This window comes from Dipodomys ordii, unplaced genomic scaffold, assembly GCF_000151885.1.
Source record: "Dipodomys ordii isolate 6190 unplaced genomic scaffold, Dord_2.0 Scaffold27, whole genome shotgun sequence".
Taxonomy (NCBI): Eukaryota; Metazoa; Chordata; class Mammalia; order Rodentia; family Heteromyidae; genus Dipodomys; species Dipodomys ordii.
Window position 1 is genome coordinate 8,868,615 of NW_012267243.1, and position 25,477 is coordinate 8,894,091.

Below are 25,477 nucleotides of genomic sequence, written 5' to 3' on the forward strand. Positions count from 1 at the left end.
GGACAGGAAGGGAGACTAATAGAGGAAAAACAAAAGGAAACGTGGAGAATGTGAAACAAGAAGGAAACGTCTCCTATCTACCATTGTCCTTTATGTATGCTTCTATTTTGCTTGTGTGGATGAAGCCGAAAATTGAGACCATCCCAGATGTAGTGATTAGAGATAAGCAAAACATTTTCAATATACAGGAAAAGCATCCTATTTTTATCCAGAAGTTGGCTTGTCCCACACCATTAGCCTGCCTTCTTTGCACCTCCTTTTTCCTGTGTGTAAAATAAGAACAATGCTGTTAGCCTCCCAGAATTCCCACACAGCTTCTAAAGACAATATTTGAGTTCTCTGTAAGAGGCCTTTTATTCAATGCCAAGATTTAACCCCCATGGGTACTGAAAGAAAAGCCTGATTTCCTTATTTTAACATTAACATTTTTATGAAGTGCAAAAGTATTATATTTGTTAAGCGTGCACATACGTTCATGCATCGCCTCAGGACTGAGTACCAGGGCCCCAGAGCAGGGATCCAGTTCTGTCTGTCCCTAGCAGGATGGACATTGTCCTCCACACTTGACCACAACCACAGCACAGAGGAGGAAGTTCACAAGGCAGCACTAGGTGGCGCTCTCTGCCCCTGCCAGGGATGTCCATGACATTGTCACCCACATTGCTGTGTTCCAGATCTCTCCACGCCCCAAGGGCTACAGTTCAAGGCCATCACAGAAACCACCGTGGAAGTGCAGTGGGAGCCCTTCTCATTCTCCTTCGATGGGTGGGAGATCAGCTTCATTCCAAAGGTAACACTTGGCTTGTTAGCCACCTGATTTGATGTATTCATAACCCCAACTTGAAAGCAGGGGAAGCAAGGGAGACACTGCTCAATATCTCTTTACAAAGCCATTAAAGATACAAAAGGGCCTTTTGTGAGTTTCTGGGCAGTCAAATACTTCCCTCTCAAAGGCCTGAGAACTGACTGAAAAGAGTGACCCCAACATAGCAGCTGGCGGTGGGGACTGGTGATGTTGGAGGCAGCCTCCAAGTTCCAGCTCCCTGATGAGACAACCCTAGGGCTCAGAGACTCATGATTTCAGCTCATATGAAAACCAGATCCTGCGCCGGGACTGTGGCTTAGTAGTGGAGTGCTTGCCTAACATGCATGAAGCCCTGGGTTCCATTTCTCAGTACCACATAAACAGAAAAAGCTGGAAATGGCACTGTGGCTCAAGGGTAGAGTGCTAGCCTTGAGTAAAAGAAGCTCAGGGACCGTGCCCAGGTTCTGAGTTCAAGCCCCATGACTGGCAAAGAAGAAGAGGAAGAAGAAGGTGGTGGTGGAGGAGGAGGAGGAGGAGGAAGGAGGAGGTAGAGGAGGAGGAGGAAGAGAAGGAGGAGAAGAAGAAGAAGGAGGAGGAGGAGGAGGAGGAAGAGGAGGAGGAGAAGGAGAAGAGAAGGAGGAGAAGAAGAAGAAGGAGGAGGAGGAGGAGGAGGAGAAGGAGGAGGAGGAGAAGGAGGAGGAGGAGGAGGAGAAGGAGGAGGAGGAAAATGAGTCCTTGAAAAGCATTGAGTCAGTCACATAGGAAGCCCACAACTTCATTCTTGCATGTGTACCAAGTCACGTATGTGGTTCCAATCTTTCAAGTCTAGAGACAGTACTCAAAACACCTTGGTTTTTTATTGAATTATTCAAAATCAGTTAATAGCCTATTAGTTAAGCAATATTTCATATAAACAAAATTGTTTAGTCTGTGGGTTTTAAAATATGTGAAGATTCCCCTCCACTCTTTTTTTTTTGTCAGTCATGGGGCCTGAACTCTGGGCCTGGGCGCTGTCCCTCAGCTCTTCAGCTCAAGGGGAGCACTCCACCACTTGAGCCACAGCACCACTTGCAGTTTTCTGGAGATTAATGGGAGATAAGAGTATCATGGATACTTTCCTGCCCTGGCTGGCTTTGAACCTTGATCCTCCAATCTCAGCTGCCTGAGTAGCTAGGATGACAGGCGTGAGCCACTGGCTCCTGGCTTCCCCTCCGCTCTTTGAAGCAGTATTTTATTTAAGTAATCCTAAAATGGTTTCTAACTTGACACTTGGTAGTGGGAGTTCTCCAGAATTTGTTGACTTTCCTGATTTTCTTCCTAATTACCACTCACGGGGTAAGAGCTTCCGCCACTCTCCTCTCCTCCGTCTTCATCCTTCACCATCAAGAATATTTTTTCAGTCATTCATCAAGCTTGATGACAAGAGACTAACTAGACTGTGAGTTTGCCATTCTTTTACTCCAAAATTCTTACAGCCACGAACTGCTGGAGTTACAAAAGAGCTTCGAGCTTCCAGAGTATGACCACTCATTTTGCATTTAGTTTTGTTGAGTTTATAAAGACCAGCCACAGCACACATAAATGATATATACTGAGATGGTGCCAGGCTCAGGGAAAAAAAATCTTGAGTCTCAGTTGCCTTATTCCTGAGCTCCATCCATTTACCTGGATGTCCTTACTCTCTTACGTCATGGCAAGCCTAACCAGAAACTCTGCAGGAACATGAACAGATACTGTAGAATACATCTTGTCATAAGACAACATAGCCAACAAAGAATGGCAGACAACTGGGTTTATACTAAGACACAGAATCATCATGTCATCATGCTAATCAGGAAGAAAACAAATATGCCAGCTTCTCCCAGCTTATATACAATAGGTAAACTTCTAAGTAAAAGGGGAGCTGGGCTGTGCACCCCAAGATCCAATATGTAGTGACCTGGAATAAGTGTTCTGATATGCAGGTTGAACGCACTGGGGACACACAACTAAACTCTTCTAAAAAGACAACAATCAATGCCCCCCAAAGATGATGAATATTCACCACAACTATCAAACCTTGCAAGAACCAAAGACTCATGACTAATTTTGATTACCAAAGAAAAGTCAAGCGAAGCCAAAGAAATGTTCTTGAAAATTAGTGCCTTTTGAGCCTGCTGGGAGTCAATCCTGGCCCCAGACACTCAGCTGTCAGCATAGAGGGAGAAAACATGGCCCCATGTTTAATTTCTAGTTCACCATCAGCGTGCTGCACCTTTATCTTTCTCTCATTGGATTTCTCTCCCAATAACTCTTTTTGCTTTATCCTCTTCTCCCACTTTCAGAACAATGAAGGAGGGGTGATTGCTCAGCTCCCCAGCGATGTTACCTCCTTTAACCAGACAGGACTGAAGCCAGGGGAGGAGTACATTGTCAATGTAGTGGCACTGAAGGAACAAGCCCGGAGCCCCCCAACCTCGGCCAGCGTCTCCACTGGTAAGTGCCTTCAGCCCTGCCTCCTAGAGCAGCCTACTAGGTCGCTTGCAAAACAAGAACTGCAGAACAGCCCATATGTCTCATAGAGAGACATAGGAGGGGTTAGCATCCTCCCAGAACTCATATGGAGTGGAGACCCAGCAATGACCCGTTGTAACAGATGCTTAGCTGACCATACCCCTCACTGTTCGCCCTGCAAGCACAGAAATTCCAGAGAGCATTCCGTGAGCAACATTCTCCGTTAAAGTTCCCGGTGTATGTTTTCTGATCATACTCATTAAGAGGCTCATTTGTCAACCTCCCAGTGTTCTAAACTATGGAACCAGCAAGGGCTGACTCATTCTCTCCCTGTATGAGATTTGGAAAAAAGTCAAACCTCAATCTGTTTTACAATAATAATACCTTCCTTCATCATTGAGTTGGTATGTGGATTAAATTAGATCAAGCACACTACAAGTCACTAGCATTGTGCTGAGAAAAGTAAGAATTTAACATTTGGTCCATCCATATATACTCAGAAAAAAAAATGCTGAGAAGTAAAAGCAATAACTACATAGCCAGCGGGTAGAGTTGAGATGATCAGTACTTCATTCTCATCTTCATCCGATGAAGATTCTATTTTATTTTATTACTTCTCAGGATTGATCGATGAACTGTGTCACATTACAGCTGAGTGTTTCCTTAGCTAACAAAGAATGTTCAACTCCAGGTCTGTAAATTAGCAATTGTGATGTATACATATGTGACCTCTGCAAGCATTTCTCAAAACTTATAAATAGCATCTAAGTAGCAAAACCTAAGACTGGTGAATATCAGTACAGCTTTATTTTTCATAAACAGAAATTAACACCCTAGGAAGCTAATCTTAACTCTAGAACAAAGGATCAACTTGGCCAGGAAAGGGAACTACAATACTATGTAATGAGATGTTTATAGATCAATGGTTCAGGCTTTGTTGCTGGGATTGAAACTATACAGCATTAGGTGCGGAGGCCAAAGCACAGTCTAAAAAACATTGGCTTAAAACTATTATGGCATTAGCTTATGTTTCCCTCAGACTGGAGTCCCATGCAGTGTTCCCTGACAGAATCAGGTAAAGATCCATGACCCTAATTACTCCTTCTCTCATGATGCCAACTAGAGCAGCTCTGCTTTGATTTGTTTTATATTTTGTACAGCCATTTTAGATTTTGTACTTAAAAAATGTTTCATGGCTTGTTGATGGCTCACATCTGTCATCCTAGCTACTCAGGAGGCTAAGTTCTGAGGAGTACAATTTGAAGAGAATCAGGGAAGTCTATAAGATTTATTTCCAACTAACCAGCAAAAAAGCCAGAAGTAGAGATATGGTTCAAGTGGTAGAACAATCGACCTTGAACAAAAAAGCCAAATGAGAGCCAACAGTCCCGAGTTCAATTCCCAGTACCAGAGCATAAGCATGTGTGCACGCACATACACACAGAGGAGTTTCATTAAGAAAGGATTTAAAAAACATTTTTCTAAAAAACATTTTCCAAATGGCCCTAGAAGTGATCTGCAGGATTCTTCAGAAGGCTAACAACAGAGCTCAGTGACCCAATGTGAGCTGGCATTTGAAACAGAAGTGGAAAACTTTCCTGTGGCTGATAGTAAAACAGCTAGAAAGACAAGACAGTTCACAAGAGGAGAGGAACTATTACAGTACTGAGAGGATGTAGAGAAGGGAGTCCAACCCTGTCTCAGTCTTACATTTAAGCCAATTTTTATAAAATTTGCACTAATGTTCCATTTGTAGGCTCCTCGTGATTAAGACTAAAATCTTCTGATCTAGAAATTCACAGTAAAGCTAGGCGGATTACTTTTTTCAATTAAGAAAAATGGCCCTATTTTAATATTTTGGCATCACACATAAAGTCATGGAAAAGAAAAAAAGGAAAAAGAAGATGCATTCCAATTTGCTTTTTGATAGGATTTGCTTAGGATTTGCCTCAATTGGAAGCAAACTGACTCTTTCTTTATTGTATCTGGGCATTACTACCAAGTAGCCAACCAGAGAGCAAAATCCAGGCTCCCAACCCTGTCTGCTGTTTGCAGAAAACGGCTGTTTAATTATTTCCTTCTGCTAAGGTCTGACCTACACCAGTCCCCTCCTGGGAGGTTCTGTGTCCTCATCTGCACTCAGACTGGCTTCTTCCAAACAGGCCATTTTATGAATGCAAACACAAGACTTCCTGCAGTTATAGCCCTCTGTGCTACACAATCACATTCTAATATGGTCAATCCATTATGATTAGGGGATTTTTCCCCCTAAAGAGTTGAAGGACAAAAGCCTTATGTGGTCATTTGATTTTCCTTGATGCTTTTGTTGTTTGTTCTGCAAGAAGCTACAGTTCACTGAGATCTCCTTTCTCTTGGATGGAGAGACTCATCCATTCATTTACTCAACACTAATTAACTGAGTGTCTACTGTGTCTTAGCCATTATGCTTAAACCTTAGCTAGGAAGCTGTTCACCCATCTCATAATTAAATTAAATGCAATAAAAGAAAAAGGCCTGAGTTTATCTAAAACCACTAAGTGCAGAATGCTGAAAAGATAGCATTTGGATGCTTCCTGTGAAATCACATGACTACCTCAAATTTGGAAAAACAGGACTTGCTTTTAACTCCAAACCAGATTGCACCAAAAGGGTCTCACCATTTTACTGTGGCTGGTACAACAACCCAAATCCTAAGCTTCATAATAGAATTTCTAGCAATTTCTAGAAAGAGGGTGGAATAGAATTTCTAGAAAGAGGGTGGATTACCTAGGGAATGATCCACCTTTGAAATGACAAGGTTCTGAAAGTTGGCCTGGGGACAGTCTTAAAGAAACCCCCACCCTGGAGACAGACTAGAAGGTGGTCCAGTGTTGACTGCTTATAAAACAAGTCTCACTCAGGATTCTCAGCTAGTCAAGAAAGGAAAATCACCTAAATTTAACTGAAGCAATAAAAGAATTTACTAGGAGGACATAGAGTGTCCCATGGAAACCCTAGTCAAGCCAGTAATGCATTTAAAAAATGGAATGTCATTAAATGAGTTACTGTGCATATCTTTCTAGAAGGTCCCTGTGGTCACTCATTTCTAATTCTCTCTTTATACCTGCTCTATGCTCCCTTCTTGCCCTCTTCAATTGTCTCCTCTGCTTTCTTCTTCTGTCTTCCTTTTCACCCTTTCTAGCCCAGATCAGGTGCTCCTTATTTCCACATTAATATAATAAAGAATGACCTCGCTCTACATGTCTAACACAGGCAATTACAGAACCAGAGTCTCTGGTTCTACTTCCAAATCCTCAGAATAGTCACGTGAATCAACTCCATCCAGATGGCTACTGTCACATAGCAAATACAAACATAGACTGAGCCTACACTTGCAGTAGGTAATAAGTACTTTTCAAAAAAAAAGTATATATGAACCCTGCAGACATTTCATGAGTTGAGAAGACCATTCTCCTTTCCCCTTACTTAGCTTTTCTTGTTCTAGTCTCTTTCTGCATGCCCTCATTCTCTCCACCAATAATTCACTATGAATGGGACCCCCAAGGGTACTAGATCCCAGTATACAGACTCTTACAGATGAGCCCTATAAGAAGCTGCAAGGCCTCTTAGGCCTGCCATGCCCTCTGGCTCAGAATCATGTGAGCACCTGTGAGAGAAAATGACCTACGAGAAGCTGACCCAAGTCTGGGGCCCTTTTTAATTCCTCTCCCTAGATGCCATGTTTCATGCCAAAGATGCAAGTATCTGTTGGGTCTGGGCCTGTCTTGGCAGCTGGGTTGACTGGGCTGGGGGTATGGCTGAATAGGAACAACTTACAAATACCTTAGGCAACCAATACTCTTAGGACTCCTTAGGCAGCCAAATTGGAGTCGCAGATGTTTAGCCTGGTCATCTTCTAGATCCTTGTTGAGGCTCTATGAAAGCAAGAGATGGGCAGCAGACATATGCCACCTACAGGCTGTGGTCCCATGAATACGTCCAAGAAAGTGATAGGTGTAAGCTCTCTAGTAAGCAAGTGTTCTTCCCCTGCCCTACCTCTGGAAGATACAGCCCGGTGACAGGAAGAGAGTTAAGTACCAGGCAAACTGGGTCCAGTGTCACTTAGCTAGTGCCAGAGGAAGCGTTTTCTTCTTCGCATGATTTGCTCTCTCCCTGCGCACACTGGGGTGATTACATCCGTCCTCTCTTTGACTCACCAAGCCAACATTCAAAAACAAAAGTGGCAGCAGAGGCCAGAGGCCTCTCAATCAACTCTACCCTCTTCACTTCTTCTCGTGCAGTCATTGATGGGCCCACGCAGATCCTGGTTCGAGATGTCTCCGACACTGTGGCCTTTGTGGAGTGGACCCCACCTCGAGCCAGAGTCGATTTCATTCTCTTGAAATATGGCTTGGTGGGCGGGGAAGGCGGGAAGACCACATTCCGGCTCCAGCCTCCCCTGAGCCAGTACTCCGTGCAGGCCCTGCGGCCCGGCTCCCACTACGAGGTGTCGGTCAGCGCCGTGCGAGGGACCAACGAGAGCGATGCTGCCACCACCCACTTCTCCACAGGTGAGGCCCAGGGCCCGCTCCCTGGTGGTACCCTGGCGAGGGGAGTCTGGTGGGTGTGCAGGGATGTGTGCTGGACGTCCATATCATAGAAGCTTCGAGAAGGGTGAGAGGTCTGAGGGCCTCCTTCTGCTGTCAGTGGATTAGTAGGAAGAAAGGGCAGTGTGTTCCTGTAAGAAGTGCCAGCTTCTCAGCTCACATCGGAGACTTCATAGAAGTTTCTTCTTCCACTGGGTCTCAGGTTTCCCCTCTATAAAGGACACGTTTGCCCATTTATGTCCTTATGCATCCATACTGCCAGTCCAAATGGCAACCTTGTAGGAGTTCGGTGAAGCCACCTCTTCTTCAAGACTCTTTACTGCTGTTTTAGGAATTCTCTGACTCTTTCATGGCCACAGGACCATGCTGGCATCACGAGCAGACACATCTTCTGCCTGCAGTCCCGAGATTCGTCCTGCCATTTGTAAGCATTAACAATAGAGCAACTTGCAACACACAGAAAGCAAATGGACTTCTGTGAATGCATCCTGCCTGTGAGGATGACCTTGGTCCCTTCCTAAATACTCTCCAGCAGTTACACCAACAGTCAGGAAAGACCAGAGGTCAGGATGACATACGTCCTGATTCTCTTAGTGCTCATCAATCTATCCAGCCAGTGGGCCCACCGGACAGACATCACCCAAAGTGCTGGCTTCTAGACACATAGGTCAGCAAGGGCTGTGATCTGATTGGTGATTGAGTCTCTGTTTAATGTAGATTGTCAGTTTGGGTTTCTTTGCCGTAGGGAGATCGTATGTCATAGAGAAATCTCTGTCAACCCCTTAGTTGTCCCAAGGATCAAAGAAAACCAATAGCATCTGTCAAATCTCAGAGCCAGCAACATCTGACAGAGTAAGGGAGAAGAATCACTAATGCACGTGTCCTTCTTTTGGGTCATAGCTTCAGGGCCTACAGAATGGAGTAAGTCCAGGCATTTCAAGAAAGCTCAAAACTAACATCCCTGCTCCATGCTGGTTTTGAATCATTGGTAACTAAGGCAAAGAAGAAGACAGAGGGACATCAAAATATCTTCTCAGTTGGGGCATGTGGCTTAGTGTGGTTTACTATGGCTTAGTGTTACAGCCAGATGGACTTGGAAATTGAAAGGGTAGACCTGAGCTAGTATGTCCATGTGAGACTACTTAGAGTGTGGAGGAACTGGTAAGGGTCAGAGCCCGTGGCCATGTGAGAGTGGACAGGCCATCATTTCGGCAAGTCCTTTTTCCCCAGTGACAGAGGCGAAGGGTCTTACAATGGGACTGGTTGCACAAGGAAGTTTTTTACACTGGTAAGCTGGTGGGGTTTTATTACACAAGAGTCCCTTCCACCCCTCGCAGGAATTAGCCAGTGGAATTTTTCACTGCACACATCTTTCCGTTTTCAAAGACTAAGGGTGCTCCTTGGGAAAAGGAACCAAATGCAGCCCATTTCTCTTCCCATCTTCTCCCTCACGTAATCAGAAGCTGTTTTACATGATGAAGTTCAAGGAAGAAGGTCCTGTGATGGTCCCTTCTGGGTTTGAAAATTCAAGGTCAGCCCACATGTAACCCCCCCCACACACACACCCGCACTGCTTGCCTGGGAGGCAGTATCTTCTGTGGGCCACAAGTCCGGCCTTTCTTTCTTAATTTCAAGACAGTTTGTGTTTAAAAAGTGGTTTCTTTGTGTTCCACTCTGATAAGGAGTTTGAAGAGGCAAAAAAGAGAGAGAGAGCGAGAAAGAGAAGAGGATTCTCAAGCAGAAGAATGCAAAGCAAATGCTTGATGTTCAGGGTTGAGGAGACAGAAGCAGGATTGGCTAGTGGCCCAGGAAAATTCCAATCAAGACAATCACATTCCGCCTCTTCTGAGTTCCCCTTGAGTTCCAATTCGCTGCTGCCTCATTCCCTGCTTCCCCATTGCCTGGTGGATTGGCAGCTGTTGGGTGATGTCCTTCTTAATGCAAGCCTTTGCCTACACCTCAGACCTGTTCCCTCTGTTCCTGTAGGGGGAAGGAGAAGTAAGGGTGGGAAGAGAGAAGATGCATATGGCTTGGCAGACAGATGTCAAAGCCCCGGGTTAGCAGGTGCTGGTTGAATGATGAAAGGGTACCTAGGCCCTCACAGTAGGGCCCTCCGTCATTTCAGAACTGTGCTTAAATTCAAATTAACCAAAGTGCTTTTCCAGGTGATGGCTTCAACACTAGGAGAGCACTAATTGCACAGGCAATTAAAACAGAGATTTGCTTCCTGCGTGGTGAATGGGTTTGCCAAGGTCTTTGAGCTGCTCTGGAAAGGAAAAAGCCCTGATAAAAGCACAGCAAGGCCAATGATTGGAGCAAAGCCAGCCCAAGAAATCTGGAGGCCAAGTTCTAAACGCTTCCCCTCCTCCTGGGACTGGCTTTCTCCCCTGCAATCTATGTGGGCATATCCCTTAAGATACCTAAGTCAACCATCAGAACATGTGACCTGAGTGCCCCAGACCTCTTTCTATCACTATGGGTTGAATGTGTCCTCTAAAATAGATGTTGAAGCTCTTGGTACATGTGAATGAATTTGGAAATAAGATCTTTGCAGATAGACAAATTAAGATGAGCTCATTAAGGAAAGCCCTAATCTAATATGACAGACTCCTTATCAAAAGGTGATATCTGGACACAGAGACAGGACACAGAAGAATGAACATGAAAATGGAGGCAGAGGTACAAGTTAAGAAACATCAAAGATGGACAATTAGTCATTAAAAGTTAAAAGAGAGGTGTGTCACTGACTGGCTCTTAGTGCTTAGCAGGACACAATGCTTTCCTTTTAAGACATCCAGGTTGGGGTACCACCTATGACAGCCCCAAGAAGCAAACATGAACATCTAAGCTGCACAGGTTCAGCCCACACACACACCCACACCCACATGGCAGTGACTCCCTTCAGGACCCTTCAAGAAGAAAGAAGGCTAAGCAACTTCATCCCGGACAGCACGCCCCACCTCAGCCAAGACTGGCTTGCAGACAGCAGAGGAGCTTCTGTCCCCAAAAGACCCACCGTCTTCATCATACCTGTTCCTTACCCACCTCACCTCAGCCGTCCTCAGAGCCCACCAGTGAAATACCAACAAGACTTTCCTAAAGGCCTGACACAGCAAACAAAACAAAGATCTGATTATGTGCATGGAACTACTTAATGTGTGTTTACTGAATATCAGCTGGATGCCAAGCACTGAGACTGTAAAAGAAACCCGAGAAACAAGATCTTGGTTCACATGCATGATATTCCAGTGGGAGAAATTAAACAACAAAACCAAGAAAGAAACAAAACATCAGACACTGATGGTTTACATTTGTAATGGTAGTTTCTCAGAAGGCTAAGACCTGGAGGATTGTGGTTCAAAGCCAGCTTGGGCAGCCAGCTTGGACTCCATGTGCAATTAGCCAACAAAAAGAGGCTGGAGGCATGATTCAAATGGTAGAAAGCCAGATAAACAAATGTGAGGCCCTTAGTTAAAACCCCAATGTCAGCAAAGAGAGGAAGGAAGGAAGGATGGAAGGATGGAAGGGAGGAAGGAAGGAAGGAAGGAAGGAAGGAAGGAAGGAAGGAAGGAAGGAAGGAAGGATGGGAGGGAGGGAGGGAGGGAAAAGGTAGGAAAGAAAGAGAAAAAGAAGCATACAAGTTTAGGATTGAATAGTTTGGAAAAGCCTTCTGAGGAAATAACATTTTACTAAAAATCTGTATGACTTAGATCATGTGAGTATCTGGACAAGACTATTCTAGGCAAATTCAAGAGCCACGGCAAAGTTCCAGGGGTAGTAATTAACTGTCTTTTAAGAGAGTAAAAGGTCAGTACAATGGAGTGTAATGGATGAAAGTAGAAGTATGTCAAGGTAATAGCTGCAAAGAATTCAGGGAAAAGGTCTCTCAGAGGCCTGAAGACTACAGACATGTTTTTGTTGCTGTTGTTATTTGTTATGCTGGTACTTACTCTGGTTTCTGTTTTCATTTTTTGTTTTTTATCGGTCGTGGGGCTTGAACTCTGGGCCCGGACGCTGTCCCTCAGCTCTTCAGCTGAAGGCGAGCACTCTACCACTTTAGCCACAGCACCACTTCCAGTTTTCTAGTGGTTAATTGGAGATAAGAGTCTCACAGACTTTCCTGCCAAGGCTGGCTTTGAACCTCGATCCTCAGAGCTGAGCCTCCTGAGTAGCTAGGATTGGCTGGTACTGGGTTTTAAACCTCAATACCTCAGGTTTACAGGGCTTAGTTGCTTAGCTGGTGTTCTACCATTTAGGCCTCATCTCCAGCCTGGTTTTTTGCTGGTTACTTTGAAGACACCATCTTGCAGACTTTTCTGTCTGTGTTGTCTTTGAACTCAATCTTCCAGTATCCTGAGTAACTAGGATTATAGGAACGTGCCCTTTCCACAGACAAATTTTAAGCAGAGGAAACCTTTGATTTAATCTCTGCTTTAGAGACTATATAAAGCCATTACCAGAGTTCACAGTCCCAAGTCCTTCCACAGAAACCTCTCTAGCCATCTCCCTTCGCCTCACCCCTAGTCTGCCAACATGTTTCAGCTCAGTTCCTGCATATAAGAGGACTTTCAGATGCCCTTCCTGGGGTATGGACTTCAAGACCCAGAAAGGTCAAGTGATTCCATCTCACCTGAGTTCTGAGGCTAAATTTTTCCAATGTTCCTTCTAGGAACAACCTCTTGGAGGATTACCGACATCAGAAGTGTCTAGATCTTTCCGTTTCCACAGTATACAGGCCCTATGACCCAAATGCCAAAATCTATTACTCTCTGTTGCCAAGACACAGAAGTCATTTGTTTGTTTTATTGTCTGGCTTTTGTTTTCTTCCAGTTATGAACAGCACTACCCATGGGTCTCAGCCTTAACCCTAACCCTAATCAGTTGGGTTTTCTTTCTCTAATTCAGTTCATGCCCCATACCTAGACCCACCCCAGTCCCTTTGCCCAGCCTCCCTTCATGCATGAGGACCAGGGGCTGTGCGTGAGGCAGGTCTCCTCTTCTCCAACATACCTCTGCACCCAAGCCTCTCTCTGCACCCAGCTGCTGAAAATAAACTACAACCCTTGCCGAATGCACACTATCCAGCACGATAGCGTACATTGAGCGAAGCAATGTTTCTCAGAAAAGTGGGCTGCAGAGACATAAATCTGCTGAAAGATTCCTCCAGTTTGCATCATTAAACAGAACCACATCTACCAGAAGCCTCTGCTTTCCGAATGATTCTCGGCCTTCTCCTCTTTACAAGAACAATACTTGTCTGCTATTGGCAAATTACCACAGTCCACTCCAGGGTTTGGGTTGATTTTTTTTTTCTGACTAAATGTCTGGTCCACTCCAAAGCGAAGTTGAAGCCTCAAAGAGAAAACTATTTGGAAAAAAATTAAGTCACCATATTTTTCAGAGATGTACGTTACGATCCTTGCAAGTAAGCCTGAGGAGATGGTCAGTCCTGTGGAAGAGACACAACTCTCTGGGGATTGTAGGAAAGACTAACACCAGCAGTCCTCTCGTCATCACAGTCCATGGGCCTTAGAAACAAGCGACCAGGGTCCCATTGTCAGCTCTCATCAAGAGAGCTGTTTCCGCACGCAGCACCATGCTACCCACTTCACATGCATCTAATCTGTACAGCAACCTAGACCAGTAGCCATTAAGTCCTCAGGGGCAAAAGACATGTCCAGGGTCTCCTTACTGTGTCAGAGACCTGAGTCCAAAGCCCAGATTCTTTCAACCACATCACATCCTCTGGCACTACCTTAACTTTCCAACCTCCAAACCTTTATGTCTGTGCAAGGAAGGCCGGAGATGGACACCTTGAAATCAAATACCTTCTTTTTGCGTAGGGCTCAAATCTGCTATTGCACTTTGGGGTCATTCTTGTTTTTTTTTGTCATTATCATAAATGACATTTATTTTTATTTTAACTCTACCTGTATAGTCTTAGTAGGTCAAATAAGTACACTTAAAGAGCTTTATGACATTTTTCAAAGATTCATAGATAAATAAAAACTTTTCTTCAGTAGAAGTAACACTGACCATAATGAATCACATATTAGTACACAATTTCAACAATTTGTTCTGTCAGTCATGACTCACCATTGAGTCTTGGAATTATTTCTATTTATTAAGAGTAAATTGAATGATGTGAAGGATAAAAAAAGCATGTCCATAAAATATTTTAATGCAGCCAGATAATAGTGGCTCACACTTGTAATCCTGGATACCCAGGAGGCTGAGATTCAGAAAATTACTGTTCAAAATGGGCCCTAGCAGAAAAATCTGTAGATAGTTACAAGAAGTAATTAGCAACAAGTTGGGCTGGAAGCAGGGCCCAAGTAGTAGAGTACCAAATAAGCAAAGAAGATAAGCAAGTATAAGGCTCTGAGTTTAAAATGAGGGTTATGGAATTGAAACTAACTGTGCTGTTAAGTTTAGAACGACATGTTTGACTCCTTCAATTTTGGTCTCTTTTAAGGTTGCTTTGATTTTTTTCAGGTTGCTTTTGAGTATCTTTTTTTTAATTTAATTTTATTTTATTTGTGAACATACTGTACAGAGGGGTTACAATTACATGGGCAGGATAATGCGTACATTTCTTACCAAGCATTGCAGCCTCCTCCTTGGGTTTACCCTTCACATCCCTTCCCAGCCTCCCCCCTCCCCCCCCAATCCCAATTGGTTTTTTTTTCTACTGTAAAGGTGGCTTTTGCTTTGTTTCTAAGCTTATAACCTTAATTGGTTTGTTTTACCATTTCTAGAACATCATTAAGACTCTTGAGTGGTTCTGGAGACACTACTGATGTCCACCTCCCAAATAAAATCCTCTGGACTATTCAAAGAATTGATCATAGCAGACCAAAATGCTAAGGGACAGCCATGGGTTTCACTCACCTGTGGAGAAGAGGGTCAGACAGTATGGATTCTGACCACAAAGGTTCTTAAAAGTCGGTGTTGCACAAATATCCATTCCTGTGTATGATGCTGATGTCTGTCTACTTGTAGAGATTGATGCCCCCAAGAACCTGAGAGTCAGTTCCCGAACAGCAACCAGCCTTGAACTTGAGTGGGATAACAGCGAGGCCGAGGTTCAGGAGTACAAGGTTGTGTACAGCACCTTGGCGGGCGAGCAATACCATGAGGTGCTGGTTCCTATAGGCCTGGGTCCTACCACCAGGACCACTCTCACAGGTGAGTAAGGTCTCTCTTGGGGGCATGATGGTTGTTGGGCCTCTATCCTCACAGCTCTCTTCCTAACTTGATCACCTACAACCAGCCCAAATCCTATTGATTTACTCTCTTAAGTACCTGTCTAATAGGTCTGCTACCTTCTACCGTCAGGCCATTGCCTAAGCAAAGTTGCTCCCATTTCTTCCCTGGATCATCACCATCACTTCCCCTATGTTTTCTTCAGCTCTGTCTGATCCCATTCTTAACACCATCCGAATGGAGCAATCACTTGAAAGAGCATTACTGATTATGTCATCGTATTGGACAGACATTCTAGGGACTGCCATTGCTGTCAGGAAAAGCCCCAGCCCTCTGCCCTTCCTGGTTTTCCTTGCCTCCCCCGCGGCCTGCCTCCTCTTTAGCCACTGGTGCTCTCTGTATTCCCAGCCTCAGTTCTCTTCCCATTTTTTAAAATTTTTCTCTCTTATTTTTTGTTGGTTGTGGGGATTGAACTCGGGGCCTGGGTGCTGTCCCTCAGCTCTTCAGCTCACGGGTAGGCTTTACCACTTAAGCCACAGCAGCACTTCCAGTTTTCCGATGGTCTATTGGAGATAAGAGTCTCACAGACTTTCCTGCCACAACTGATTCTGAACCCCAATCCTTAGAAATGGTGTGCGTTTACAGTGACTGAGGCATAGGCTGCAAGAATCCAGTCATAAGGAGAGGGGTTGGCTGTGCTTCGTATGCCCTCTAATAGTTTGAGTTAATTCTAGAAGGTAGTTGAGAGCCATTGAGGGATTTTGTTTTGTGTTGTGTTGTGTTGTGTTTTGAGATAGGGTCACACGACAAAACCAGGTTGTCCTTGAACTCACAATTTTGTAGACTCAGCCTCCCAAGCCGCATCCCTCTTGAGGAAGGATTGGAAAGGAGTGATGAGATGATACATACAGAGAGAGGTAAATACTGACAAGGACAGAGGCAGGGAGGCAGGGAGCGCTCAAGAGCCTCTTTCTGGTGTGTGGATTGAAATGGTATCCAAGGCCACAGTCATTTGCCCATCTGGGAAGCAGTCCTTGCTTCCTAAGGCTGTAGGACTCAGCCAGTGTCCCTTCATACTCATCCAAGAAAACCTTCCGGTCAGACCTCCCCAAAGCACGGGACCTACCCAGGCAGGGCACAGTCTCCAGACGGAGGAGGCGATGTGCAATGTAGTTCTGGGTCGAGGACTGCCTACATGCTTGCAGAGACTTTGCATAACTTCTGCCTTGTCTTCCTGCAAAAGCATTTGCTAACTTACTAGACAAAGGAGGCACAGTACACAAGCGCAGCAATCATCAAAGCTGTTTTCCTCCACAGCTGAGATCCCCGATCTCTTTGTCAAATTAAGCCAGTTAAAGTTGGTATCCAAACGGCCTTTTCTAGACAGACACACTCGGAAGTAGCTGGGAAGATATGCTGACCAAGCAGGTAACAGGAGTCAATTAGACATCGAAGGGGGCAAAACAGCTGGTGTTACACGACTTGCAGAGAGCTGGAGACATTCACAAAGATTAAAGCTAAAGAACCACTGAATAATACAAGAGGAAAGATCCCATCCCTGCCTGCAGCCACAGGATGACTTGGCAATTAGCAGTTTTGCAAAAAATGATGGCTATTGTGTTTGTTTATTTGTTTGTTTGGGGGCATCAGCTATGCCTAGTCACGTCCTGATTATTATTCTCCACTGCCAGAAAGGAAAAGAAGATTCTCTATTCACTATCTGTCTTCCACCAGGCACCTTCACATAACTTCACATGTCATATTCAGTCTCATGGTTATTGTTAGCAAAACCATTTCACAGATGAAGAACCTGTGGCTCAGGAAGTCTAAAAATGTGTCCAAGTTCCCAAAATTAGCAGAGGGCACAGCTGTAATTAAAGGTACTTCTGAATCCCTTCCTAAAGGCTCTCCTTCCTTCACTGCTTTGACGAAAGAGAAAAAAAAATTAAAGAACATCCCATATTTAAATGCCACAGACAGATAAGGAAATGATTTCTGGACTTAAGTAGGTTGAACTTATGGAGCATATATTACATATATCATGTAATTTACATGAGAATTACACAGGAAAATAACCTGATTTAAAAAGAAATTGTAGCCATGTAAGAAAATCAAGTACAGGACATTAGTGACAGGGATTGTTTTCCCTCTTGCCACAGAGGAAAAAAAAGAAAGGTCCATGTAGAAGAGAAAGAGGAAAGAGAGAGAAGTTTGACTAGAGCTCAAAATAGTTGTGTTTTCATACCAGGTTTCACTAGCTTACACCTGAATCCTAACTACTCAGGAGCCTGATTTGAGAATCAAGGTTTGAAGCCAACCTGGGCAGGAAAGGTCTGAGACTCTTATCTCCAATTAACTACCAAAAAGCTGAAAATGGAGCTGTGGCTCAAGAAGTAGAACACCACCCTTGAGGAAAGAAAAAAGCTAAGGGATAGCACCCAGGTTCTGAGCTCAAGGCCCCAGTACTGGTGCATATACGCGTGCACGCACACACAAATCGTATTTTCTCCATCTCTTCCCCGACTTGGACCTTACCATTCTTCTTCCTCCAAGGCCTTTGTGGGATGCTGAGAACCACAGTTTCATTCGCAGGCTGAGCTCTGTGCAGTGTGCTCAGAACTCAGCTTTTGAGCTTGGATCCAGGTTCACCTGTGTCATTTAGGGTGCCTTGCCACCTTTCTAAGCCTCTGTTTCTTCGTCTGTAAAGAGGGGACTGGTCTCATTCTTCTCAGAGTCATGGCGGTTTTGAGGAGCTCAAGGCAATGCTGCTGACCCAGAGGGAGCTCAGCGGAGGAACGGGGTGAAGCAAAAGGGGATGTGGAGGTGTGTGAGCCCAGGGATTATTTTAAATGTGACCAGCATGGGACCCAAAGTGTATGTGGAGGCCGGCATCACTGAGGAGATGTTAGAGGCCTCTTCCCTTAGACCTACTGAGTCAGACCTGAGGTTCAGAAAATTCACAGACACATTCCTCAGTGAAAAACACTTCCTTCGAGCATGGGTTTTGTGGTCACCCTCCTCGGTTGTGAGATGTGCATCCTTAAGCAAATCTCTTAAATTCCCCGTGTGTCAGCTTCTTGTCTCCAGGGACCTACTTCTGCCTCCTAGGGTTGTTGTGCTAAGGAAATGAAGTCACACAGACAACTCTGACTCTTGACAGAGCAGAGAATGCAGCCTGGCCCACTCAGAGCACGCAATACCCACTGGATTTTTAAGAAAATTATTTATTGTCTCTCCAAGCCCCAACCGGGGCTCATGGCCTCTTGGTTTTTTTCCTGACATGCATTCAAGCCTCTCTTTCTCCCCATAGCTGACCTCTATCTTAAGCAAAGCCACACCTGTCCTTCCTGTAAGGTACCCTGTTTTCAATGCTACCCCTGGCTCTTTTGCTGTGAAATCCAGGTTCTTCCTATCTCTGGGAGCTTCGAGTTTTTCAGAGGACTCAGAGCATGCGTGCCCCTCTGATCTCCCTGTACCAACCTCAGTCTTGGCCACACAGGACCCAGGCCAGGATCTAAAAATGCCGTCAATTCTCTGCACACCATGCCCAGAGAATTCCCTCTGGACTATGAACTTGTTTCTCAACAACAGACTCAGTGACCGCAGTGATTTTTCACTCTGTTCTGCTTGCTTCTGTGTCCTTAATGATAAGGTTTTTTTGAGCCTCGGTCTCTTAGCCTGAATAAAGTCTGCTTGGCCTATGACCCATACAAAGTCCCCAAGGGGGATCCCAAGTGCCACCCGGCTTACAGGCTTGTCACTGCCCTTCCAGGTTAGACGTCGGCTCCATGCACCAGAGACTGGCAGCATACTCTGCCTCCTGACAGTAAGCCATGTATAAGACAGCTGCTGGAGGGGGGCAAGGAAGGGGAAGGAAAGGGGGGGGACCTTGGGTCTCTGGCTGGAATGTGGCCAAAGACATAGCCTCCCTGCCTGGGGCTGATGTAAATCTTGCACAGTGCATTGGTCACCATTCCTAAAGTGACGCCTCTGATCTGTCTTCAGGAAGATGAATGTGACATGTGTTGCCAGGACTGTAGAAGGGTGCATCTTCTGCTGCCTGGACCCTCCCCACAAAGCTCCCTCGTGGACAGAGGCCATGCTTGTGGATCTCTGTGACCAGGAAACAAGGATGAAGGAGCTGGCCCATATGGTGCCTCATGAAGCACTTCCCGGGCAGATGCCTCCTTGTACCCTGTACCTCTATCGGCTCATCAGAATAAACACCAGCCAACAGGGTCTCAAGACACTGGGACAGAGCATAGGACTGCAAGAAAACAAAGAGAGGCAGCCACACATGCCAAACTCACAGATGTGCTCATACACAAATACACACATGCTCACACGCAGACACTCACATTCGCATACCCACACATACTCGCATGTACACACACTGACACATCTCTCATGGTGTGCCACACCACTCTCGTACACATTCATATGCATCATTCATGCATACGCACAAGTCCTCACACACCCCCATGTGGACACACACACACACACACACACACACACGGCTGGTGTTTGCAAGCACACCCCAATCAGATTAAATGATCAGCCATTTTCAAGGCCTCTGGTTGCTGCAGGACATGGGGCAGGACCACCTATCAAATCTCCCATTTTGTCCTCAGGGCCCACATAGGATCGAGTGGTTCCTCATGGTACATCAGCCAGAGATGTGCTTGTCTCAGGCAGAATCTGATATTCCAGAGTGTGACTAGCAACTGCACATTGACCAGGGTGCTTCAAGTCCACTTCATCCTGCCTGCACTCCCGTGATGTGCCAATGGACAAACACCAAACCCAGAGCCAGGCCTCTGAGGCCCTGTGGACCTTCTCCTTGGGAGGAGGAGTCCAGATGCTGAGCCTGGGGACTCCTGGGCCAGACTGCTCTCAGTTTCCTTAGAGCGAAGTCACAGTGACCCCAAGTGGTCACTCTGGTAAGGTACTCTCTAAGATGGCATCTGTCAAGATGGCAGGAAAGTGGGCAGTGGGCTGCAAAGACCCAAGCAGAAAGGGAAAGAAAAAGCAGAGGGTTCTCCACAGCTCCCTACAGAGCTGGGGGGCCACCCCTCATTTATGCAGTAAGCCTAGAGGAACAGGAACCAAGAGGAAAGACAGGTAGGAATGTCTCAGCTTCTAACTTGGGCTTCTTCAGCAGGGAAGGCTTGTGTAAAGCCGGTTTGAAGCTTGTTTAAAATGAGGTGCTCTACAGCACAAAGGATGATCAGCCACGTTCCTCATCAATCTCACTGGCAATAAGGAAATTCTATTTGAGAACTATCCATATTAGTATTATTTTTCTTTTCAACTATGGATTGACAATCCAGATGGGGTTAACTGCTTCCCTTGATCACACACACACACACACACACACACACACACACACACACACACACACACGCAGAGGTGTCCTTGAAAGCCTAACCCATGGAACCCTGAAAAGGCACCTTCTTATCCGAAAAGAAGATCGTGGAGACCTGAGAACTTAGCTGTCCATTTAACAAGGCAGATGGGTGTTTGTCCGGTGTGATCTCAGAGGACTTTTGAGAGATTGTTTATAAATGTCTCTCCATGTATGAGTCTTTAAATTCCACCATTGGGAAATTTGTCTATATGGAAGAGGTTGACTTTAGATCTTTGTTTCATGAATGATGTTGCCAAATCCACCTCTACATGTGCTGCCCAGATGAAGAGACTGACCTCAGACTCTGTGGAGTCAACGTCTTCCATATTCTCCTCTCTGGGAAGGCATGTGTCCAGTGCACTGGAGCAAACAACCTCCCTATCTCTGGCTTACTGAGACCCCTAGGAGATAAGCCTCGATTTAGAGTTGGAAGGGGAGTGAGTCCTTCTTTTGTCACTACGGTCCTTGCTGTAGAGGTGAAACTTTTCTCATTACCATTGCTTTCCAGCCCTCATTAACCTATTTGCCATGCCACATTTGGGCCACCAGGGATTTCCAGTTTCCCTTCCCCTTTCTTTTGTTAATCTTTGCTAGATTTAAAGATTCAACTCAAGCCCTTGCTCCGGCTACACAGTCTATGCTGATCACATCCCTGTTTGAAGAGGCTCTTAGCAGTAGAGAATCACTCCCAGATTCCAGTTTGCTTATTTACTCCAGTCCCTGAAGCCCACTTTTAAGAATCTTATGGACAGAGATCAGAAAGAACAAGAGACTTGGTTCTAATCTAGGCTTTATCCTAGAATAGCTTTGTGACTTCTGTCAAGGCATAGATTTTTCTGAGCTTCTGTTTGCTCTGCTCCCAGAGTTGCAGGGAAGGTACAATAGGTAACATGCTTGGACAGCTAAGAGGCCGTGCCTAACAACTGCCCTCTTTCCCATCAGTTGGTTAGATCAGATGGTCAAAACTTCATTTTGTACCCCCTCTTCTTACTAACCTTTTCTTGGCTATCTTTCTAGATTCTCTATTGCACAAAGTTCAGTGCTTGGTATGTCATGAGTATTCTATGAATAATTTATTTGTAAGGTGCAGATTCTACTTCATCCCCTAAAGAGGATCAGGTCTGTTCAGCAGACCAGATATCCACAGCCCACAGCTATGTGCCTGCCACAAAAGAAACCCTCAATAATGTTTGTGGAGAGGAGGAGCTGATGCCTTCGGGATTCAAAGAATGGGTGTGTGGTGAAGGAGTTGAAGAAAAGTGTCAGCCTCTAAGCTGAACAAAGGCTGTTCAGTAAGGGCTGGAGATGGTGATTTCCTACGGGATGGATTTTCAGACCTTCTGTTAAGAAAGGGAACAGCCATTTGTATGCTACCACTTGCAGGAGTTGGATGGCAATGTAAAAGGGGCCTTGATAAAGAGTAATGGTGTCTTTAAAGTGAGAAATCCCTGGGAGTATTCAGAATCTGATAGAGAAGTACACTAGCTATGCCTCAGATACATATTTCCAGCACAACTGCATTTTACCTGCCGGCCAAGAAGCAACAATTCACTTGTAGCACACGAAGAAAGCTGCTGGAAATCAAAGGGAAGAGCAGGCGTAGCCCCATAACCGAGTCCCACTTCTCCATTCCATCCCCTAGACAGGAAATCCGGGAAGGGAGTGCTTTAAATTCTGCTCTGCCGTTTTTTGGGGGGTGGGGAGGGGAGATGATTCTGTTGTAAATTATTGACCATTTCATTTAAGCTTCATAAATAAGAAACTCAAATGAAAATGTTACATGTTAGATCCGTTTGGCAACATATAATTTCTGTCTTACTCCCTCGATCTGTCACCCTTTATCTACAGTGGAGAATTTCTGCTTCATTATAGGCAATTGAAGGTCTCAATCAGATGCCTGAGGGAGGCAGTTTATGTCTCAATGGTAATCTAATTTCTCCAACCAAGGACGTACAGGAGACTCACTAAACATAGAGACAGAAATAGATATGAGCTTTGAATAGATCTGGAGGTGTTGCAATCTCTCAATCTAAGAACAGGCATTCGATTCAGCCAGGACACCCAGACTCCTCAAATTGATTGGTTCCCATCAGAGCCAACAGGCTAATCCTGTTCCAGCTAACCAGAGACTGTGTGTACACCGGGAGAACTTACACAGGATCACACTTCCAAAGATCACCGACAGGGTGACCTTACTAACTTTCTAAGACTATCAAGTTCATGAACTGACCAGTTCATCTTGTTGATTTTGTACAGATGTCCTAAGTAGTAAAATTGGAATTCTCTAAAATATAAAATTAGGAGCAGACTCAGAAATCTAAACAGAGGATGTGAATATGTATCTAAGAACTGTCTTCCCTCCTTTCTGACTTTCCAATCCATTCCTCCTCACCACACACACACACACACACACACACTGAATAATGTTTGTCTCTTCATCAACTGACAGCTCTGGTACCTGGCACTGAGTATGGAGTTGGAATATCTGCTATCATGAACTCACAACAAAGTGTTCCAGCCACCATGAATGCCAGGACTGGTGAGTAGGAGAATGGTAAAGAAGAAGACCAGGTAGACAGCAGGCCTCAGCATCCACAGAGGCATATTTTGCCATGATCGGTCAGAAGGCAATGTCCCCTTCCCCTGTGAGCAGGGCCCTAGCAACCACCCCATGCCTAACCTCTGACATCTGAGGTATAGAATGGTGTCCCACTTGGTCATAGATCTGTATTTCATTCCTCAGACCTGAAGGACTGTCCAAGGTATGCAGAACAGATGTAAAAAACCCCAATAATTGATGCAGAAGCAAACTGTATTTCTATCTACACCAGTCCCTATCAGGAAGAATGGAGCATCCTCAGTCTATATCACAAAACCCTCAAAAGGGTTGTCAAAGGGAAGTCTAGACTTGGACAAACAACCTACTAAATCCAAGGGCAGTAGAAGAGTCCACTTGAGACCCTGTTGCTCTAGGTCCAACCGTTTTGCTTCCAAATCCTTGGTAAATTCTAAAGTCACTCTATTGGTTTAAGCATAAGCAGCCTGATCTGGGCTAGGCTGGGCTGCAGATTTGGAATTAATACTTGTTTTCCCAAGGTTCAGTCTAGCATAGACAATCTCACGAGAGAAACACTGGACAAAACATGCAACCTTCAGATGTAGATTCTCACATGTCTCTGGTTACGAGTCAAAAGGACCTCTGGGACCGGGGCTCGGGAACCAAAGGAAATTACTGATGCCAGCTTTCCCCTGCTTGGTGGTGGCTCCCATTTTTCCCTCGTTGGCTTACTGAGATAGGCTGAGTGATGAAGAACATAGAGAGGTCAAGACTCAACAGCCAGCTTATTCCCAGAGGTGGATGTCTTCAAGTGGGGGGGCAGTCTGCCTTTCTGGACACTGTCCATCTGTGTGCAAATCCAACTATTAGAGAAGGTGCTTAGCAAAATGTGACAAGCTAGCACCCCTAGCTAGCAGGCTTGCTGATAGATTGAAAACACAGAGGGAGGTCCTAAAGTACTGAGCATCCTGCGGAACCTGTGTAAACTATGGCACTTCTATCGATCCACAGAACTTGACAGTCCAAGAGATCTCATGGTAACAGCCTCCTCAGAGACATCCATCTCCCTCATCTGGACCAAGGCCAGCGGCCCAATCGACCACTACCGAATTACCTTTACTCCATCCTCTGGGATCGCCTCTGAAGTCACTGTGCCAAAGGACAGGACTTCATACACACTGACAGACCTAGAGCCGGGAGCAGAGTACATCATTTCTATCACCGCCGAGAGGGGCCGGCAGCAGAGCTTGGAGTCGACCGTAGATGCCTTCACAGGTATCAGGGTAGCAGAAATTCGAACCCAGGGGCAGGCATCAATGGGTCTTAGTGTAAGAAAGCCATCTAGGTAACCCTCTTGCAAAGATCCATTTCCTTCAGAAAAAAAAAGATAATTAAAAGAGAGGTATAAAAAAAGAAGTGATGGAAGAGAAAATGGTACATACATTAAGAGGGGATGGCTGGAAGTGAAGCGGAGAGGTGAGCAAGGATGCTACATGCCCAAACGTGTGTGTCTGCTTTCCCGTAGCCTGGACATCATAATTGATTCTGTCCGTCTTTCCTTGCCAGCATTAAGTCAGTGGGTATTTTGAGGATCCGTGGCATCCTTATCAAATTCTCTCCAGGACCGAAGTTTTAAATCCTGGAGGAGTATTATGAATAACTTACAGAGTTATTTTTGGTTCTGTCATGACTCGTTTTCAGCATAGGTCTTGGGAAGAGTACAGTGGACAGGACTGGGGTGTAGAGAGGTAGGACCTCTGGCCCACTGCCTTGAGATATAGCTCTCGTAAGCAAAGAGAAACGATTCCTGCAGTCAAGTGGCTCGTCTCTGCCAGTGGCTCACCATCTCACCTGCATTTCGGCAGCATCTGTCTTCTCCTCTGCTTTGCAGGCTTCCGCCCCATCTCCCACTTGCACTTTTCTCATGTGACTTCCTCCAGCGTCAACATCACCTGGAGTGACCCGTCTCCCCCGGCGGACAGGCTCATTCTGAACTACAGCCCCCGGGATGAGGAGGAGGAGATGATGGAGGTCTCCTTGGATGCTACTAAGAGGCATACTGTCTTGATGGGCCTGCAGCCAGCCACTGAGTATATTGTGAACCTGGTGGCTGTCCACGGCACAGTGACCTCTGAGCCCATTGTGGGCTCCATCACCACAGGTAAGGTTGGAAGAGTTGACAGTGAAGGGCCAGTTTCACAGTAGCCCTTAACAATTCCATGAAATTTCAAAAGAGCAATACTCAAGCAGTAGGAAACTACCTCTATGGCTAGAGAGAAGACCCTGAACCATGCTGGAGCAGCTACTTTTTTCTCCTGCTGCATGACATGGGCAGCTGTCATTTGGAAAAGTCGAAGAGATCTGATATCCTGAGGAGGCAAAATGTAAGTGATGGATTGATCTAGAGGTCAGCCAGCCAAGGA

General features: G+C 45.3%; 1 protein-coding gene across 1 annotated transcript in view; it reads left to right on the plus strand.

The window, feature by feature from the left end:
* Tnr (tenascin R) overlaps positions 1–25,477 on the plus strand; it is a 76,588-nt gene that overhangs the window by 12,031 nt on the left and 39,080 nt on the right. The window contains exons 4-10 of the mRNA XM_013015610.1: positions 675–790; positions 3,130–3,280; positions 7,579–7,848; positions 14,887–15,072; positions 22,947–23,036; positions 24,066–24,329; positions 24,946–25,215. Coding sequence (XP_012871064.1) covers positions 675–790; positions 3,130–3,280; positions 7,579–7,848; positions 14,887–15,072; positions 22,947–23,036; positions 24,066–24,329; positions 24,946–25,215 — 1,347 coding nt within the window. The remainder of the gene's footprint in view (positions 1–674; positions 791–3,129; positions 3,281–7,578; positions 7,849–14,886; positions 15,073–22,946; positions 23,037–24,065; positions 24,330–24,945; positions 25,216–25,477) is intronic.